The 20,928-nt window shown below is 35.0% G+C and overlaps 2 protein-coding genes and 1 non-coding gene across 6 annotated transcripts; 2 read left to right on the top strand and 1 right to left on the bottom strand.

Moving 5' to 3' along the window:
* The first annotated feature begins 844 nt into the window (after positions 1–844).
* LOC105203232 lies at positions 845–5,817 on the top strand. The gene is made up of 3 exons (XR_005574979.1): positions 845–1,002; positions 1,080–1,433; positions 1,919–5,817. It is a non-coding gene; the product is annotated as a fatty acid synthase (transcript).
* On the bottom strand, positions 5,290–17,922 carry LOC113003029. Of its 4 annotated transcripts, XM_039450337.1 has the most exons (8): positions 8,253–9,784; positions 7,500–7,637; positions 7,091–7,396; positions 6,659–6,729; positions 6,496–6,586; positions 6,225–6,285; positions 6,034–6,120; positions 5,290–5,423 (listed from the first exon to the last, which is right to left on the bottom strand). In XM_039450337.1, the coding sequence occupies exons 3-8, from the start codon at positions 7,109–7,111 to the stop codon at positions 5,398–5,400; spliced, it is 357 nt and encodes a 118-aa protein (XP_039306271.1). In that variant the 5' UTR covers positions 7,112–7,396; positions 7,500–7,637; positions 8,253–9,784; the 3' UTR covers positions 5,290–5,397. The 4 variants fall into 4 exon arrangements, with proteins under 4 accessions (XP_039306271.1, XP_039306270.1, XP_039306268.1 ...); XM_039450336.1 differs by lacking the exons at positions 5,290–5,423; positions 8,253–9,784 and adding an exon at positions 17,787–17,922 and having other exon boundaries at positions 5,909–6,120; XM_039450334.1 differs by lacking the exon at positions 5,290–5,423 and having other exon boundaries at positions 5,909–6,120.
* On the top strand, positions 11,263–20,370 carry LOC105205242 (fatty acid synthase-like). Its single transcript, XM_039450332.1, has 7 exons — positions 11,263–11,406; positions 11,484–11,837; positions 12,340–15,506; positions 15,854–16,322; positions 16,411–16,774; positions 16,871–18,357; positions 18,614–20,370. The coding sequence occupies exons 1-7, from the start codon at positions 11,301–11,303 to the stop codon at positions 19,006–19,008; spliced, it is 6,342 nt and encodes a 2,113-aa protein (XP_039306266.1). The 5' UTR covers positions 11,263–11,300; the 3' UTR covers positions 19,009–20,370.
* The last annotated feature ends 558 nt before the right edge of the window (positions 20,371–20,928 follow it).

The raw sequence follows: 20,928 nt of genomic DNA, 5'->3' as shown, positions 1-20,928 counted from the left end.
TGAGAAGAAAGGTAAGTAGTGGGAGAAAGTATAAAAAAGAAAAACAATTTAATTTATTATTGTTATAAAGTACTCTTTAAGCCATTCAACTTTTATTCATAAAATTTCTTTGTATCTCTTATAGTTTCAACGATATATTCTTGGAAAGAAAACAATTTTTTTTAAAACGGTGTGTCACTTTTAAAAGTGAAAACGGGCACGTATAAAAAAAATACGTGTCCATTATTTTGATCTGTTCTACAATATATTAAAAACTCATTTAAATCGGAAGGGGACACTTCCGTGTCTTTCTTTGCCAGTTTGTATAAATTTTTCTTGATTATCGAAACTCTTGATCTCATCTCACAAACTGATACGAGGAAAGACCGAGACTCAAACTAAGTTTCGACGGTGAGACCGAGATTGAAATAAAGGTATCAAGACTCTCGGTCTTGGACCGAGACTCTCGTCTAGTCTTTGTACACGTTGAAGAAGGTTATTGCACTTTGGACTGCCAGATTCAAAATATGAGCGACACATCTAAAATATTGATTTTGTGGCTCAAATTAAAACCCATTGTTAGCCATTAAATTTGTAAACTCTTGGATAAAGGTTAAATTTGCTGTATAATTGTTAACTATAATACCTTGCACTTTGTGCAGAATACCATATCTCTTCAGAGAAGTAAACAATATTTTAAAAATTTTTACACCAAAATGCTTAAGATTCGTGATCTTGTAGCTCAAAACTGATAAAGAAGCTCTAATGTTTATTTAAATATGTTCCAGTAAACAAATGCGTCTTATTTTACATAGATTATATAGGTGTGTTAAAAACCGTTAAAAAAATTGGATTGGTCCTATTTTTTAGAGTAAATTCAGAGTAAAAGAAGGTTAATACCAGTCTTCTACAGCAAAATGTCTGCTCAGTTTGAAAGTGTCAACAATCCCATGCCACTGGAGTCCATGATCAGAAATGAAGTACTGTATTACGATAATGACGTTGTCATTACGGGCATATCAGGTAATTGTCGATTATGGCACGATTTGCTGGATCACTACAGAATCGTAACGTATTGACTGAATGAACAATATCTCCAGGCCGTTTGCCCGAGTCATCTAATATCGAAGAGTTTAAGGAGAATCTAATGAAGGAAGTGGACATGGTCAATGATGACGAGCGCCGTTGGCCAAAAGGTCTTTATGGGCTACCAACCAGATGTGCCAAAATTAAGGACCTCAGTAAGTTTGATGCCAATTTTTTCGGAATACATCCCAAGCAGGCTCATCGAATGGACCCGATGCTTCGAAAAATGTTAGAAGTCACCTACGAGGCGATAATTGATGCTGGCATCAACCCCACGACCGTGAGAGGATCGCGTACGGGTGTATTCGTCGGTATCTCTTTCTCAGAATCTTATGAATTTTGGATGAGAGATTCAGAGGACATAAATGGTGTGTATATTATGAAAAATAATATACGCCGAAATATCTTCTCATTTTTGGTCAATTATTTTAATTTTTTCTATCTATTGCAAAACAAGATATTTGCTCAAGTTTTATTTAAATTAGGAAAATTTGAGAATTATTACAATTACAGATTCTAAAAATGTAAAAATTTATCTTCAATATCTTTTTTTAATTAAAAACTCAATTTTTTAAATTAAATATATAAATTAACCAAATAATTTATTTACTTCAAAAAGAAATTAATAATATCATTTCTTAAAATCAAATAAAACTTTATTTTCTTTAAAAGTATTTTTATTTTATAAATTAAAAAAATTTAATTAAAAAAACAATTTTCAATTTAAACATAACTTTATCTAAGTATACGAAATATAATAATTGTTGTTCATACTTTGATATTTATTATAAACATTTTATGGCCTAAAAGAAGATGACATAATTTGCTAAAAATAAAAAATTTGCATTTGCAGAATACACTATGCTCGGAAGTGCTAAATCAATGTTTGCCAACAGAGTCTCATTTTCATTTGATTTTAATGGACCTAGTTACTCACTAGATACCGCTTGTTCCTCGTCTATGTACGGGATTCATCACGCTGTGAGCGCAATACGCGCCGGCGAGTGCGATGCTGCTATCGTCGGTGGACTGAATCTCATCTTAAACCCGCATACCTCACTTCAATTTCACAAATTGAATATGCTGTCTCAGGATGGCAAATGCAAAGCATTTGATGCTACGAGTGCCGGTTACGCGAGGGCTGAAGCGGTAGTGGCAATATATTTGCAGAAAGCAAAGAATGCGCGTAGAGTGTACGCGACGGTAATTCGAACAAAGACAAATATCGACGGCTACAAACCCCAGGGTATTACGTATCCCAATGGTGAAAAGCAGATTCAATTGATGCGTGATATTTATAACGAGGCAGGGATTAATCCCGCGGACGTGAGTTACGTGGAAGCTCATGGTACTGGTACGGAAGTAGGTGATCCAGAGGAAGTAAATTCTATCGACAAGTTATTCTGCAAAGACAGAAAAAAACCCTTGCTAATTGGTTCGGTTAAATCTAACATGGGTCACTCGGAAGCAGCCAGCGGATTATGTTCGATCGCCAAGGTATTGATCGCGATGGAAGCAGGTGTGATACCGGCGAATTTGCACTTTAGTACTCCGAATCCAAACATTCTTGCCTTAAAGGAGGGGCGTATTCGAGTGGTCGACAAGGCCACACCGTGGAACGGTGGTCTTGTAGGCATCAACTCGTTTGGCTTCGGCGGTGCAAACGCGCATGTTATTCTCCGTAGCAATCCAAAACCAAAACTATCACCGCTATTGAAGATCACCGAATTGTTGCCGAAATTGGTTGCTGTATCGGGTCGAACCAAAGAAGCTGTACACAGCATATTAGATCAAGCAACGAAGCATCGTAATGACGACGAATTTCTTTCGCTACTACACTTAATACACAATAACGATATTTCCGGGCATGAGATTCGAGGTTACGAAATACTTAACGTCAATAATACACGAGAAGTGACGGAAAAAACAAATTATAAAGAGAGGCGACCTATTTGGTTTGTATTTGCCGGTATGGCTACGCAATGGCCAGGAATGGGTCATGGATTGTTCGGCATTGAAACTTTTCAACGTAGTTTACGACGATGCGCGGACGCGTTGACGCCCTACGGCATAGACCTTATGAATATCATTATGAACGCCACAGACAAGACGTTGGACATAGTGAATTCTTACGTGTCTATCGTGGCTATACAGGTCGCCTTTGTGGATCTTTTAACGTCGATGGGTATATTACCAGACGGTATAGTCGGATACTCCGTTGGAGAATTAAGTTGTGCTTATGCTGATGGCGCGTTTACACTAGAGCAGACTGTCTTAGCGGCTTACTTTAGAGGCAAAGCAATTATGGATTCCAGGTTAAAACCGGGTGCTATGGCGTTACTTGGTTTAAGTTGGAAGGAGGCCAAAAAAATGTGCCCACCCGATATCATTCTAGCTGGTCACAACGCCGTAGACTCAGTCGCTATTGCCGGTCCAACTGAGTCTATACAAAAGTTTATACATAGGCTAAAAAGCAAAGACATCTTCGCCAAGATAGTGATAAATTGCCCCTTCGCTTTTCACAGCAAATACATTGCCTCAGTCGGACCAATGCTACAAACTTTTCTTAACAAGATCATTCCGAATCCGAAGCAGAGATCAGCTAGATGGATTTCCAGTTCCATACCTGAAGCTGAATGGGGCAGTCCGCTCGCGCAATCTAGCTCGGCTGCATATCATGTAAACAATTTTCTGTCTCCTGTGTTTTTTAAAGAAGCAATCGCGTATATTCCAGAGAATGCGATAACAATCGAAATTTCACCGAGCTGTTTGCTACAGGCAATTTTGCGCAGAGCGTTGCCACCAACGGTGACTAATATCGCCCTCCACAAACGATATCATTCTGACAATCTGACCTTTCTACTGTCTAATTTGGGTAAATTGTATATGGCTGGTGCGCAACCTGATATCTTCAAATTATATCCGCCAATAAGTTTTCCAGTTGGCCGAGGGACACCGATGATTGGGTCCTTAGTCGAGTGGGACCATTCCACTGCTTGGGATGTAGCTAATTTCAGTCAGATATGAAGCCATTTGGGAAAGTGTGTAGTTAAAATAGATCTGTCGAAAGAAAAAGACGCATAACTAATTGGACATCAGATAAACGGACAAGTTCTTTTTCCAGCCTCTGGCTATATTCTTTTAGTATGGAAAACTTTAGCGAAACTGGATTTTGAAGCACCGATTTTGAACGATTGCTGGTGGTATTCGAGAATTTGCAATTTCAGCGAGCCATTATTATGCCAAAAGATGGAACGGTGAAATTCTTGATAAATATTTTCGAGGGAACCGGCGACTCTAAAATCTGTGAAGCTGGTACATTCGTCGTCAGCGGAAACGTCTACGCGTTCGAGACTATCAATTCGCGGAAAGATTAATTGGAGTTGCCGCCACCACCAATACCGCCTATTAACAAAGAGATTTTGCCATTGAACGCTAAAGATATTTATAAGGAAATGAGGTTGTGCGGGTATGAGTATTGCGATATCTTTCAAGGAATTAAATAATTACGGCGTTGTCAATCAACTGTACCGATTCAATCAATGGATCCCGTATATAGATATTATATTTCAGTTTAACATAATGTTTTCTAACTATAGACTACTGTATTTACCGACGCGTCTTCAATACGCCACGATTGATTCCGTTCTTCATAAACGACTAGCGGAAGAATTGCCAGAAGATGGTGGATTACCGGTATATTACTATAAGAACATCGATATTGTTAAATTTGGTATTGAGCTCAGAAAAGTAAAATTTTCTGTAGCACCTCGACGGCAGAAACCTTTTTAAACTGAAGATTAGTGATTAATGTGCTTGTACGTGTATGTTTTGTACACTACCTACCATTTTTTTGATGCTACTTTGACCAACATGTTTATGAAGTATGTAATCACATAAGTAGTAGTTGAAATCAGCGACTCAGTGATGCGGGAATCTACAAATTTCGTGAGAAGGCAAATTAGGATGTCATACACGATTATGCAATAGTGCTTCTTCTTTTTTCGGTAAAGATACCTGATCCCTGAAGCGTCCAATTTGATCATATTTTATTTCTTAAATGTATATACATATAATACAGAACAAGTTTGTCTCAATAAAAAATGTTTATTATCTACAAAAAACATTTTTTCAAATATTTTAGTAAAATAATATTTATATAACAACACAAATTAATATTGGTGAATTTTTGCAATAAATTGAAAAGATACTTTGAAACTTACTAAATTAGTTTACTAAATTATTTTATTAAAATCGTTATCTGTAAGTACATAACGTCAGCCGATATTTTAGTTAGGTGAAACACATCCTGCATACCTTGTTTAACTAAATTTATTTTAGATTATGCGAAACTGTTTCTGAAAAAAAAAATTCTTTTTTCAAAAGAATTTTCTTTTCTAAATATCACGAGGTTTTCCATCTTATACGTAATATAGTAACAAGAAAGTAAAATGATATTCATCCTAAACTTATAAAGAAGTTAATCAAAATTTGCCATTCCAATAGAAAAGAACCTTAGTAAATGAGTTCTCTCATGGATATGAGAGAACTCATTTACTAAGGTTTTTCTATATTGGAACAAAGTAGTTGGCATAGTGCAGCTAAACCAGTGAAGAAATTTTGGAATTCCCTCCACCGGCCAAAAAGTTCCTATGATTTTGTTATGTATCTAAATGAATCCTTGAATAAGTTATGTATCTAAATTATGTACATGTAATAAAAGCTTGATTAAAGTGAAACAATTTTTTGCAAGATGTACTTAATATTAATTCACAATATTTTTCATCAACACTTTCCAAAATTTTTATGTTGCTATTAAATTATTAATGCAATATAGCTACGTGTATGATAAAAGAATTTAAATTCAAAAATAATAAATTTCATAATTGATACTATTTGTTATTATTTAGCAATACTAAATTAAAGTATAATAGCAATTTTTATAAAACAGATAAAATGATGACTTACTGTTCATTGTTAATAGCAGGAGAAAGCTTTCGGCAGAAGAGAAATACGCCAGGGAGTGAGTTTTGCACAAACTAGAGATAACGAAACCTAAGAATACATTAATGAATCATTAATTTAATCTTCAACAGTTTCTAAACTGCTGCTGCATTCTGTTTTTTACGCATTGTGTGGAGAAACAAACACCTACTCACCGAACATCATTCCGCAAGATCCGTTGAGAAATAGAAGGAAGGATACGACAAATATCGATCCCTGACAATTCATACGTCATCCAACAAAGAATATGAACATTATCATGATGGTATGAATACTTATGATAAAACTCTGGATAAGAATGTGAAATAGTAGGATTTCTTCTATCTTGACTCGTAATGCATATTTACATTTGCATTATTACGATAAAAAATAGAGAGATGAAAAGTATAAGTTGTAAAACTAATTTTAAATTAGAGGCTGAATTACCTTAGATCCTATATTTCGATCCCAGACGCCTTCAAATCGAACTGTGATTATCAAGCTGGTAGAGACTGTGATACCCATAAAGAAGACGAGTCTGCAAAAATAAAAATAATTTAGAAAAAGCAATTAATTTTATTTGTTATACCTCGGCCTGATTTTTGCTTACGATAATATGTACGGCGGTATTGCGTAATTTGTATACTTGAAGTCATTTGTACCATAAACGGGATTTTTAAACTGAAAATAATTAAAATTTCATATTCTTATTTTAGTTCTACACAATAGAGGTATATGAATTATAATATATAAAATAGTTATAATAAAATATACTCTAAGAGGCGGATTAGCCAATTTTATCGAATATTTGCTCTCATTATATCCTCAGAAATCTTTATGAAACGGTCAAATAACTTTTCTTGTATAAAAAAACCCAATTTGCCTATTTGTTACAAAAAACATTTAAAATTTAAAAATATAATTTAAATAGATTTTAATAAATTTTTTCTACGCTCGCGCGTGCGTACGCACACACGCACGCATGCACATAGGCTCACAAATTTGTTATGGAATAAATGTTCTGCATATATAAATAACGTACTCGACATATTGAGGAAAACATGAATTTGATCGGTGCAAAGATGAGAATTCTTCGCGAAAGTAGCCTCTTGCAATCCTTTTTGCAGACTTTCGGAAAAGGTTTGGCTAAAATACATTATACCGCAGAGTTTTCCATTCTGTACATTATATTTTGCTTCAGAAAAGTCATCGTAATATTCCTGAAAGTATTAATAAGAATCTTCTCGATTTGATTATTACTGTCATTCTTTCTTAACCCTGGAGTTCTACTGTGTGTCAATAGTCAATCACAAGGGAAGTGCGCAAAGTGTTAATCGCGAATGTCTATCTATATGTAAATAATAAACAATTATATAATAATAAATTATTAAATAATGGATTATCATATAATAATTAATTATTATATATAAATTATTATATAAATTTCTTACATGGAACTTTTGGAAACGGTCATATTCAGATTGTTGGGCATCAATTGCTCTTTCTTATAACGCTTTATGGCATTCCTTACGATCACCGTCACTTCTTGCATCATTTTGCGAAATGGTCCTAAGTATTTAATCAACAACCTGTAAATAGAACGAAAACTTGTAAGTTAAAGATTTACTAATATTCTATTAATTTCTAATATTAATTTTTAGTCAGAGAAACTCAATAGCTCACGCGGTATCATTTTTTTGTAGAAAGATTCTAAACGGAATTTTATTCGGATTATTAAACGCCCAGGCACTTAATTGTGCCGGTTCGGCTGTGTTGGAACAAATCTTTGATTTAAACTTGAAATAGGTTTAAGATAATAAAAAATGAAAATGAATCTAATCTAAATTTTAATTAAATATACAATTATATAAAATAAATTATCTTTGTGTACATATATTTATATTTTATACATTTTTAACAAATATATTGTAACGGTTCTGAGGAAATGCGTGATTGAGTAATAAATATTAATTCAAAATGAAAATAAAATTGATGGATTATTATAGATCAAATAACAATTTATCTGAATCAAAATTTCGATACATTGGAATGTATTCGCAATCGGCTCTACTAAAATGCTAAGAGAGGTTTATCATCGCATAGATGAATAATGCGCTATCACGTACAACAAGTACTGACAATAATTACTAAACGCGTCGAATTATTACGATATCGTGGACTTAATAATTAAAGGATGAGTTGACCTGAGTGAGAGAGAGAAATGGAAGATCCATGTCACGCCGATTGGCCATGCTCTGTCGCTTTGCATCCGTTCCAGAGATCCTGGATCCAAACGGTCTGCTTAGAATCCTTTCCTTTGTAGCATCGTGCTTCTTTGCCTAATACATGCATGCATCGGGCTTCTGTGCTCCAGCATCCGCTCCAGATATCCTAGGTATCAACGGTCACATTTCGGCTCGGCCTTATGCATCGAGTCCGGATTCAACGTCAAGTATCTCTGGTCGACAGGTCGAGAACGTTCTCTCTTGTTAGCAGGTTCAGCGCTTTCTGATTATTTACCTGTTCGGAATTTCTTCCTTTCCTCGAGCTTTCCCTACTCCAAATTTCTTTTCTCTCTCTCTCTCTCTCTCTCTCTCTCTCAGTCTCTACTCGTACATCACCGCTTCTATATTTCTAGTCTAATATTGCCAAACTATTTCTATTCAAATATCGCCATAGTATTATATTTATACATATATATTTATAAGTTTTTTAATGTATTTTTTAGAAAGATGTATTTGTTTTAAAAGATTATAATTATTGTTAAAAAAATCTTACAATTTTGAACAATTTCATAATTGCATTTTCTATAAATGCAAGCTTTAAAAGTATCAAATTTAAGTTGGGTTTTTTTTCTACTTTAAATATTATTTATTATTGAGAACGTTCTCTTAGAAGTCAGGGAGACAAACAAAATTCTACAATTTTTAAAATATTTTTTCTTTCAACAATCTGTAGTTAAATTAATCAAATTTGCAGAAGTGCCAATAGCAGTTTAATGTAGTAGAATTAACTTGCGTATTATGTAAGCGGCCGAATCTGGAATGCGGGAAATCGACAAGAACAATTGTAGAATGTGTTTCGTAAAATAAGTAAACTTTTTAGAGGCACAGTCACAAGCTCAACACTTTATTATGAACAGTATTGTAAAGGTCCGCTGGCGTCGTTGAATTCTTTTCTGGACAAATCCTGTAACGTTTTCTCGTTAAGTTAGTTCGTACAACAGTGAGGAGAAGCTAATTTTGTCTCCTGCTTGTGTTGAGCCTGACTCTTTTTTTCGTATCTCAGAGAGTGGTAAGGCGAGATTGTCGATTATAGCAACCCCTATACTCCCTTCCCCCTAATCTATTCGTCCATTGGTTCCACCAATCAATTGGCGACTCTCCGTAAATCTTTTCCGGAGAATTGGTTGTCATTTATAAAATGTAATGTAATATAGTATTAACATACTGTCGATGGAATGTTTTGATTTTACGTGTCAAAAGTAAACATACAATGGCAATAACAAACTAGTTATGCACAATTTAAATTTATAATTATTATAGCTGAAAAAGATTAGCTCTAATAATTATAAATTTAAATTGTGCATAGCTGGTTTATCGCTGCCGTGTATGGCAAGTCATTTTACTTTTTTATAGCATAAAAGAAATATTTTTTATTATAAATGTTTTAAAAAATAATTGTCTCAAAAGAAGTATGAGTTTAAATAAATAATTAAAGTTATATGCCCGCATATAATAGCAATTCCACGAATTAAAATTATGGACGCGACATAGTAAAAGTACGGTATTATTTTTATGTCAATACATAATTTTAATTTACTTGATTAAAATTAGGTCACGAGGTAATAATAATTCCAAATTAAAATTATATATTGACATAAAAATAATTTCGTATTTCTATTATATTGCGTCTATAATTTTAATTCGTGGAATTATTATTATAATAATATTTAGGAAGATTGCAAATCAAAGAATAATAAAAATTATATGATAATCCCATACATAAAAATGTATCCCAAAAAATAACATAAGTTATATAGTAAATAAAAATAAATTCAGGACAGGTTACAAATGTTTAAACCGACTGAACAAGTTTGTTAAAACACAAAAAAAATAAAGACGTTTTTACTGTCACGAATGTATAAAATAAAATGTAATGACTGTGATGCCTCTTACGTAACTCAAGCTAAAAGAAAATCAAATACTAGAATTAAAGAATACATAAATAACATCAAATTAAATTCGTCGAAGCACTCTATCATCTCAGAGCGTATCACACATTACAATCATTCAATAGATAAGAACAATACATTAACTTTAGATACAGAACCAAAACATTTAAATAAATAATTTTTATTAATAAACATACTGAAAAAGTTCTTTTGTCATCATTTTTTGTAATTAAATTTGTTTGTATAAAAGTTTGATTAATAACCTACACTTTAAAGTCACCACCTTTTTCGAGATTGCTGATTATGAATCTAAAATAAAAAATTTAAAATTCAAAATGCTGGATGTAATATGATGGATTAATATACAAAACGTAATTTTTATAGTTTTAAACCAATTTGTTTTTGATTTTTAAAATTTTGTCGTCATATTCATTATTCTGAATTTTGTACTTATTACACGGATACATACTTAGAGACTCCAAAAATTCTGAAAGAACAAGATTTCACAAAATTATTTATTAGAAAAAAGCGTAACAAAAAGTAAAAAATCACAAAAGATATTGAAAAAGCTTTAATCCAAATAACAATGCATTTTTGGCACAAAAAGAAAAATATTTACCACAACAAATTTTTTTTTGGTTGCAATCACGTTGCTATAATGGAGATGCTAATCACTTCAAACAGGATAAACTAAAGGCAACAAGAAGGAAACTGTTTCTCAAGAAATTAAAAAACAATAGTTTACAGAACTTTATAATAATATAAAATTTCCAATATTTTGTTATAAAACCGCATACGCGGCATGCGTTGTAGGAATATCTTAATGAGAATCCGCTTTTCAAAAAGAAGATGACAAAGTAACAACTTATTTTTATCAAATTGATAGCAATATGCGAAAAATTTGTTATCTGGAAATGTTTATTTAAATTTGTTTCAGTATACAAATGCGTCATAGTTTACATAAATTATATAGGCTAAAAATAAGTTATATAGGTTGAAAAACATATAAAAGGTTGAATTGGTTCTACTTTTGCAGATCCAGAGTGAAAGAAGATTAATACAAGTCTTTTACGGCAAGATGTCTGTTCAGTTTAAAAGTATCAACAGTCCGATGACGCAGGAGTCCATGATCGGAAATGAAGTATTGCATTCCGATAGTGATATTGTCATTACGGGCATATCAGGTAATTGTCGATTATGGCACGATTTGTTAGATCACTACAGAAACTTAACGTATTAATCTAATAAACATTATCTCCAGGCCGTCTGCCCGAGTCATCTAATATCGAAGAGTTTAAGGAGAACCTAATGAAAGAAATGGACATGGTCAATGATGACGAGTGCCGTTGGCCGAAAGGACTTTATGGACTACCAACCAGATGTGCCAAAATCAAGGACCTCAGTAGGTTTGATGCCAATTTTTTTGGAATACCTCCCAAGCAGGCTCATCGAATGGACCCGATGCTTCGAAAAATGTTAGAAGTCACCTACGAGGCGATAATTGATGCTGGCATCAACCCCACGACCGTGAGAGGATCGCGTACGGGTGTATTCGTCGGTGTCTCTTTCTCAGAATCTTATGAATTTTGGATGAGAGATTCAGAGGACATAAATGGTGTGTATATTATGAAAAATAATATACGCCGAAATATCTTCTCATTTTTGGTCAATTATTTTAATTTTTTCTATCTATTGCAAAACAAGATATTTGCTCAAGTTTTATTTAAATTAGGAAAATTTGAGAATTATTACAATTACAGATTCTAAAAATGTAAAAATTTATCTTCAATATCTTTTTTTAATTAAAAACTCAATTTTTTAAATTAAAAATATAAATTAACCAAATAATTTATTTACTTTAAAAAGAAATTAATAATATCATTTCTTAAAATCAAATAAAGCTTTATTTTCTTTAAAAGTACTTTTATTTTATTAAAAAAATTCTTTTAATCTAGTTAAAGGAACAATCTCCAATTTAAACATAACTTTATCTGAGTATATGTGTAAATATATTAAATGTCGTTCATACTTTGATATTTATTAATAACATTTTATGGCGCGATAGAAGATCACACAATTTGCTAAAAATGAATCGAAAAATTTGCACTTGCTTGCAGGATACAGTATGCTCGGAAGTTCTAAATCAATGTTTGCCAACAGAGTCTCATTTTCATTTGATTTTACTGGACCTAGTTACTCGCTAGACAGTGCATGTTCTTCGTCTATGTACGGGATTCATCACGCTGTGAGCGCAATACGCGCCGGCGAGTGCGATGCTGCTATCGTCGGTGGACTGAATCTCATCTTAAACCCGCATACCTCACTTCAATTTCACAAATTGAATATGCTGTCTCAGGATGGCAAATGCAAAGCATTTGATGCTACGAGTGCCGGTTACGCGAGGGCTGAAGCGGTAGTGGCGATATATTTGCAGAAAGCAAAGAATGCGCGTAGAGTGTACGCGACGGTAATTCGAACAAAGACAAATATCGACGGCTACAAACCCCAGGGTATTACGTATCCCAATGGTGAAAAGCAGATTCAATTGATGCGTGATATTTATAACGAGGCAGGGATTAATCCCGCGGACGTGAGTTACGTGGAAGCTCATGGTACTGGTACGGAAGTAGGTGATCCAGAGGAAGTAAATTCTATCGACAAGTTATTCTGCAAAGACAAAAAGACACCCTTGCTAATTGGTTCGGTTAAATCTAACATGGGTCACTCGGAAGTAGCCAGCGGATTATGTTCGATCGCCAAGGTATTGATCGCGATGGAAGCAGGCGTGATACCGGCAAATTTGCACTTTAGTACTCCGAATCCAAACATTCCTGCCTTAAAAGAGGGACGTATTCGAGTGATCGACAAGGCCACACCGTGGAACGGTGGTCTTGTAGGCATCAACTCGTTTGGCTTCGGCGGTGCAAACGCGCATGTTATTCTCCGTAGCAATCCAAAACCAAAACTATCACCGCTATCAAAGATCACCGAATTGTTGCTGAAATTGGTTGCTGTATCAGGGCGGACCAAAGAAGCTGTACACAGCATATTAGATCAAGCACGAAAGTACCATAATGACGACGAATTTCTTTCACTACTACACTTAATACACAATAACGATATTTCCGGGCATGAGATTCGAGGTTACGAAATACTTAACATCAATGATACACGAGAAGTTACCGAGAGAACGAGTTATAAAGTGAAACGACCAATTTGGTTTGTATTTTCCGGTATGGGAACGCAATGGCCAGGAATGGGTCATAGATTGTTCGGCATTGAAACTTTTCAACGTAGTTTACGACGATGCGCGGACGCGTTGGCGCCCTTCGGCATAGACCTTATGAATATCACCATGAACGCCACGGACGAAACGCTCGATGTAATAAATTCTTTCGTATCTATCGCGGCTATGCAGGTCGCCTTCGTAGATCTTTTAATGTCAATAGGTATATCGCCAGATGGTATGGTCGGACACTCCGTTGGAGAATTAGGTTGTGCTTATGCTGACGGTGCATTTACATTGGAGCAAACTATCTTATCTGCTTATTCTAGAGGCAAAGCGATTATGGATTCTAAATTGGAACCGGGTGCTATGGCGGCAATTGGTTTGAGTTGGGAGGAGGCCAAAAAAATATGCCCACCCGATATCACTTCTGCTTGCCACAACGCCGCGGACTTAGTCACTGTATCCGGTCCGACTAAGTCTATAGAAAAGTTTACACAAACGCTGAAGAGCAAAGATATCTTCGTCAAGATGGTGAACAGTTCCGGCTTTGCTTTCCACAGCGAACACATTGCCTCGGCCGGGCCATTGTTACGCGTTTTGCTTAATAAAATTATCCCGAATCCAACGCAGAGATCAGCAAAATGGATTTCTAGTTCCATACCGGAGTCTGCATGGGACAGTCCACTCGCGCAAACTAGCTCGGCTGCATATTTCGTAAACAATTTGCTGTCTCCTGTGTTTTTTAAAGAAGCAATTGCACATATTCCAGAAAACGCGATAACAATCGAAATTGCGCCGCACTGTTTGCTACAGGCAATTTTGCGACGATCGTTACCACCAACGGTGACCAACATCTGTCTCCATAAACGCAATCATTTGGACAATTTTTCCTTTTTGCTGTCTAATGTGGGTAAGCTATATATGGCTGGTGCGCAACCGAACATCGCCAAATTATATCCATCAATAAGTTTTCCAGTCGGTCGAGGAACACCGATGATTGGGCCCCTAATCAAGTGGGACCATTCAACCGCGTGGGATGTCCCTAATTTTAATCAGATATCAAGCCACTCGGGAGAACATATAGTTAAAATAGATATATCAAAAGAAACAGATGCATATCTAGCTGGACATCAGATAGACGGACGAGTGCTTTTTCCAGCCACGGGTTATATTCTGCTAGTATGGAAAACTTTAGCGAAACTGCGTGGCACTGATTTCGAACATTTGCCTGTGATATTCGAGAACGTGTGGTTTCAGCGAGCGACTATTCTGACGAAGGAGGGAACGGTAAAATTCTTGATAACCATTTTTGAAGGAACGGGCGACTTTGAAATCTGTGAGGCTGGTACAATCGTCGTCAGCGGAAACGTTCGCGTGTCCAAGGCTATCGAGAAAGATCAATTGAATCTGCCACCACCAATGCAGCCTGCTGACGAGAAGATTTTGCCATTGAATGCTAAAGATATTTATAAGGAATTAAGACTAAGCGGGGGCGAGCATCACGATATTTTTCAAGGAATCAAATCTTCCGATAACTACGGTGTTATCGGTCAACTGTACTGGTTTAATCAATGGATTTCGTACATAGATACTATGCTTCAGTTTAATACAATATCTTTTAGACATAGATTAATGTATTTACCGACGCGTCTCCAATACGCTGCGATTGATCCCGTTCTTCATAAACGACTAGTAGAAGAATTGCCAGAAGATGGTGGATTACCAGTGTATTACTATAAAAAAATCGATATTGTTAAATCGGGTGGTGTCGAGCTCAGAGGAGTAAAATTTTCTATAGGACATCGACAACAGCAGACTCAAGCTAATCTTTTATATGAACGGTACACTTTTGTGCCTTATGAAAATTCGTGTAATCTTGTAGAAGATGCAAAGAGAGGAAAAATACACGCACTTACTGTCCTTTTGCAAATTATGTGTGAGAACATAATGGCATTTAAACTGAAAATCGTAGAGGTTGCAAGCAAACGAGCTGCAGAAGATCTTTTGGCGCCGTTTATAATTGACATTTTCAATGATGGACTCGGCTTGCCTAATGTAAGTTTATTGCAGAATTTTAATAAATTGTTTGTGTCATTTAAAATAGAATATTTTCCAAATCAAAATTCTGAGAATCGTGTAACAAAATCAAAATTGAATAGAAACTTTAAAAGTAAGAAATCTATGTTTGTTGACGATTATGATAACGTGCACATTTGAAAAGAAATATTTTGTCTTACTAACTTATTTGTTTCTTGTATTTGTATGCACCATTTTAGAATTTACAAATCTTACAAAGCACATCACAAAACGACAATCATAATTTGTTTATTTATAATTGCTTCTTAACAAGAAATCCCTCTTCAGTATTTAAAATTACTATAAAATCACTTGGTTTGTTTCAGATTGATTTACAAGTGATTGCAGATTTTGCCGACAATTACACAGAAAGTTTGTATCGAAAGAACGTGAATGTTAATGTCGTAGTGCGAGATGTAAAGAACGCGCCTCCCGCTAAGGATGTGCACCTCGTTATAGCGGCGAATGTTCTGTCGAATCAGACTTATATCCTTCTCAAAAACTTAGTGGCTGCCTTAAAACCTGGTTGTTTCATTCTTCTGGAGGAAACTGCTGTGCAATTGAATTTGAATACCGCGTTGAAGGAAACTGATCTAACGTTGGCCGGAAAACAAATTGATCCGCTAGGAAAAACGTACTTGTTGTTGAAAAAACGGGAAAAAGGAAAAGAACCGATGGTAATACAAATCACAGAAAAAAATTTTTCGTGGCTGGAGGATGCAAAAACAGCACTGAAAAAATCTGATAGCAAAGATCAAGAAGTGCTTTTTATATCCCAGAACGAAGAAACACTTGGTAATATATAGAAAAAATGGCAAAAAAGTCGTCTCAAACTTTTAAACCATTTTTTAATTGCTCTCTAATCTCGTTTTTTTATTTATAGGCTTAGTCGGACTCATGACTTGTATACGACGCGAGATAGAAAGTTCAATTGTGCGCTATGTCTTCATCCAGGACAAGAATGCTCCCAAGTTTGACTTATCCATGCGGTTTTACGCAGAACAGTTAGACAAAGGACTGATGGCCAATGTGCTAAAAGCAGGGCAATGGGGCAGTTATCGACACTTACCTTTAGATCAACAGAACAATGAATCCTGTCTACAGGTGGAGCATGCTTATGTAAACACATTGATGAGAGGAAACCTCAGCAGTTTAAGGTGGATCAAAAGCCCATTAAGTTACTACCGGCCTGACAATTTTCCCCATTTAAAGTTTTGTCACGTATATTACGCTTCATTGAACTTCAGGTAAGTTTATCGTAGTATTCATTAGAAATTCATTGAAAATTTAGATAATGATGGCTTTCAACTGAAACAAATGGATTCAAATTATACAAATGATAGGGATATCATGTTGGCGAGTGGCAAACTACCACTAGATGCCTTACCACGAAATATGGCTACGGAAGAATGTATATTGGGACTTGAATTTTCTGGGAGAGACGCTGATGGTCGTCGCGTGATGGGAATAGTTGAAGCTAAAGGATTAGCCACTACTGTCGTAGCGGATATTGATTTTCTTTGGGAGGTACCCGACAAGTGGAGTTTGGAACAAGCGGCAACAATACCTGTCGCTTACGCAACTAGTTACTATGCTCTGTTTATACGGGGTCGATTGAAGGCAGGCGAAAGCGTGTTAATACACGCTGGTACAGGCGGCGTCGGTCAAGCAGCAATTGCCATTGCTCTGCATGCTGGTTGTATCGTCTTTACTACCGTTGGTACGCCGAGGAAGAGAGAGTATCTCAGGAAAGTCTTTCCGCAGTTGAACGAGAGACACATCGGCAATTCTCGAGATACAAGTTTCGAACAACTGATACGTATTGAGACACAAGGACGTGGAGTCGACGTCGTACTGAATTCGCTGGCAGAAGAGAAATTGCAAGCTGGCATTCGATGTCTCGCGTACGGTGGCCGTTTCCTTGAAATTGGCAAGTATGATTTGTCGAACGACAGCCGTGTAGGAATGTCAATGTTTTTGAAGAACACATTTTTTCATGGTATATTGTTGGATGCGCTATTCGAAGAAGACAGCGCGGAAAAAAAGGAACTGATAAAACTCGTTTCGGAGGGAATCGAAAATGGCGCAGTACGTCCGCTCCAATCAACTGTCTTTTTAGAACAACAGCTTGAGCAGGGATTCAGATTCATGGCGACAGGCAAACACATCGGCAAAGTGCTACTGAAAATTCGTGACGAGGAACCAAAGAAGCGGGTGTCACCAACGCCGAAGACAGTAGCCGCGATTCCCCGTACTTACATGAATCCGGAGAAATCATACGTCTTGGTTGGCGGTCTCGGTGGGTTTGGCCTAGAACTGGCCAACTGGATGATCAGCCGCGGCGCCAAATTCATTGTTCTCGTATCACGCTCAGGCATACGCACCGGTTACCAGGCATTGTGTGTGCGTCGTTGGCGCGAGAACGGCATAAAAATCGTTATTTGCACAGAGGATGTTACGACATTATTGGGTGCTCAACGCTTGATCCAAAAAAGCAACCAAATGGCTCCGATAGGCGGTATATTCAATCTGGCAGCCGTTCTACGTGATGCTCTCATCGAAAATCTGGAAGAAGCCGATTTCAAAACGGTTATTTCACCGAAAATTAATGTTACAAGAAATTTAGACTTGGTATCGAGAAAGCTGTGCCCATCGTTAGATTACTTTGTGGTGTTTTCGTCTATATCAAGCGGTCGCGGTAATGTTGGTCAAACCAACTACGGTTTTGCAAACTCGGCTATGGAGAGAATGATGGAAGAGAGACATATTAATGGTTTACCTGGTCTCGCTGTTCAATGGGGTCCCATCGGAGACGTTGGTTTACTCATGGGTAACTAATATATTAAATGTTTTAAGAAAATAGGAATCTTCTCTCCTTCAATTAAGTTCTTGAATGAATTGCCTCCATCTTTTCCAATTTGCCTTTTCTTTGCTTTTGTAAACTCAATCTTTATTTTATGTTTTTTTTTAAGTATAATTTGTTATATAAAAAAGAAACGATACGTAATGTATATTTCATATAACATTGTTGTCTAAATTTTATTGATTTTGTAAAAACAATTTTTTTTACGACATTTTTACTTTAGAACTGACGAGAGGACGTAACGACGTCGAGATAAACGGTACTATTCCACAACACATATCGAGTTGCCTCGCAACAATGGATATATTCCTTCAACAATCGCATCCGGTGCTGGCTTCTTCGGTATTAGGTAAAAAATATAAATCCGACGATGGTAACAAAACCAATCTCGTCACAACCGTTGCCAATGTTTTAGGCATTACAGAAGTTGATTCGATTGATCAGAATAACATTTTGGCCGATTTAGGTATAGATTCACTAATGAGCGCAGAAATAAAACAGATTCTTGAGAGAAATTACGACATTGTGTTATCGACGCAAGAAATCCGTGCCTTAAATATTGCTAAATTGCAAGAATTATCTTTGACGGACAACGAGAAAGATAACATCCCCTTATAATGTTTGTGGCCTTGTTAGGTGTGCAAGGGAAATTGATTACTCTCCGCAAGCGTTTCGTAGTCAATGACTCTGGTAATAGCTGGGTGGTCCTATCTTGTGGAGCACGGCCAATACGAAGTAAAAGTTATCGTAATTACAAAAATAACGGGTTTTCAAGCAAAAATGTAGGTTTACTTATTCCCTAATTACAAAATTTTGTTATTAGTACTCGAATTTTATTATTGAAATCAAGTATAACGCAGAAAACAACGAAAAATTTGATTTATAATAGCTTTTATAATGAAAGAGAGAGAAAGAGATAGAGAAAGTAGTTTTATTTTGGTAAAGCTTTCTACCATTTTTTAAATCTATTTTTAGCAATTTGAATCAATTTAATCACTCGTTTTCCATAAAATCACGATTAAATTTATTGCAAACTAAAATGCTTGTAACTTTTGATTACTTCACTGAGTCGATTTAGAATGTTTTTTTTTTATCAATCTTGAAATGTATATAAGAACGGTTTGTAAAATTTTTCAATTTTTAATGTTAAATTCCTAATGTTTAATAAATAATTCTGTTAAACATCTTTAAAACCTTCTTTATTTTTTAAAATCAATGTTGGAATAAGTGTTTTTAATTGTTGGATTCTGAAAAAAGTATAATATACGTCTGTAACGTAATATAAATCTATAACGGAATATATATCTGTAACAAAACATGACAAATTATTATTAAAAAAATTATATATAATTGAAAAATTATATAAAAATTATATAAAAGTTTTTTCTTTGAATAATTTACAACTTTAATTAATCTTGGAATGCCTTTTTTATTGATATGTTACAACAATTAGCATGCAAGGGTTACACTGATTTAAAAATGTTACACCAATGCTCATTCGCTTTTTAGTATTAATTATATCAGAGAAATAGAACCGGCCGCATTCTTAGAAGACAATTTCAGAAAACTCTGAACTGTAAAAAGATACGCTGCGAACGATGTCGTTAAACTTCTCAAAAGAATTAAAATATTACTAGCGTTTGATTGTCACAAGAAATTGTTCAAAGAGTCTACATTTTTCATATTAAACGGCACGTTGATTTAGTGCGAAATAATTTAATTTGTTAACGTGAAAATGCTGATGCAAAATGACTTTTGCTCTTGTATGAAAATCTTTATCAAAATATTGAAAATATGATTATCTTTCTTTTTAAATTACGTAGATTTAATGTAGATGTAATGTAATTTATGTAAATGCAATGTAATTGATGCTTGATTACTAAATGTTTCATCAGACTGTGGGCTGTATTAAAATAATTTTTACTTTAAATTTTGTTTCTTGTGTGGGAATAAAAATATGTATTATCTGCTTTAAGAATACTTTTCAATGTGTTTTTTTAATAATTTTGATGTAATTTTCTTATTTCAATCATTTGTGTCGATTTGCTTCTTCGATTTGAGATATCATTGCGGATTGAAACATCACATTTGCAAGAAACATCATCTAGTGTTTCCTATTGAGTTATACCTTGATCACAGTTCGATTATGTTTACTCTGTTAATTATGAGCTATGTACATGTCCATACATACATTCGTGTTCACTACAGAATAATAACTGCGGATACAGCTTAATTCTACTATGTAAAACCGTGGTTTTACAAACATGTAAGCCGCTTCAACGAGGATGTTAGAAAATTATGAAAGACATCGACGTGTCTCGGTTTCATACATCACCTGATACACTAAATTTACACATTCTTGATAGAAAAATACCAGACGACTTTAAGAGGCGCGGTATTGTTATTATGATATCTATCGATATTGAATCATTAATTTACATATCAACAATATATTGTATATGATTGTATTTTTCTTATTATACTACTTTTTTGATATTATTACGTTTTTTAAGTTTCAAAACAATTAAAATCCTGTAC

The sequence above is a fragment of the Solenopsis invicta genome, chromosome 6, assembly GCF_016802725.1.
Source record: "Solenopsis invicta isolate M01_SB chromosome 6, UNIL_Sinv_3.0, whole genome shotgun sequence".
NCBI lineage: Eukaryota > Metazoa > Arthropoda > Insecta > Hymenoptera > Formicidae > Solenopsis > Solenopsis invicta.
Note: the sequence above shows the minus strand (reverse complement) of the source record. Positions and strands in the feature narration are given on the sequence as shown.

Coding starts and splice junctions, on each gene's coding strand:
- LOC113003029 (XM_039450336.1), bottom strand. CDS start 7,111: ATGTTTTCCTCAATATGTCGA. Junction 6,286..6,495: donor ATCGAAATATAGGATCTAAG/GTAATTCAGCCT, acceptor ATGAATTGTCAG/GGATCGATATTTGTCGTATC. Junction 6,121..6,224: donor ATCTTGCGGAATGATGTTCG/GTGAGTAGGTGT, acceptor ATGTATTCTTAG/GTTTCGTTATCTCTAGTTTG.
- LOC105205242 (XM_039450332.1), top strand. CDS start 11,301: ATGTCTGTTCAGTTTAAAAGTATCAACAGTCCGATGACGCAGGAGTCC. Junction 15,507..15,853: donor ATGGACTCGGCTTGCCTAAT/GTAAGTTTATTG, acceptor GGTTTGTTTCAG/ATTGATTTACAAGTGATTGC. Junction 16,775..16,870: donor TACGCTTCATTGAACTTCAG/GTAAGTTTATCG, acceptor TACAAATGATAG/GGATATCATGTTGGCGAGTG.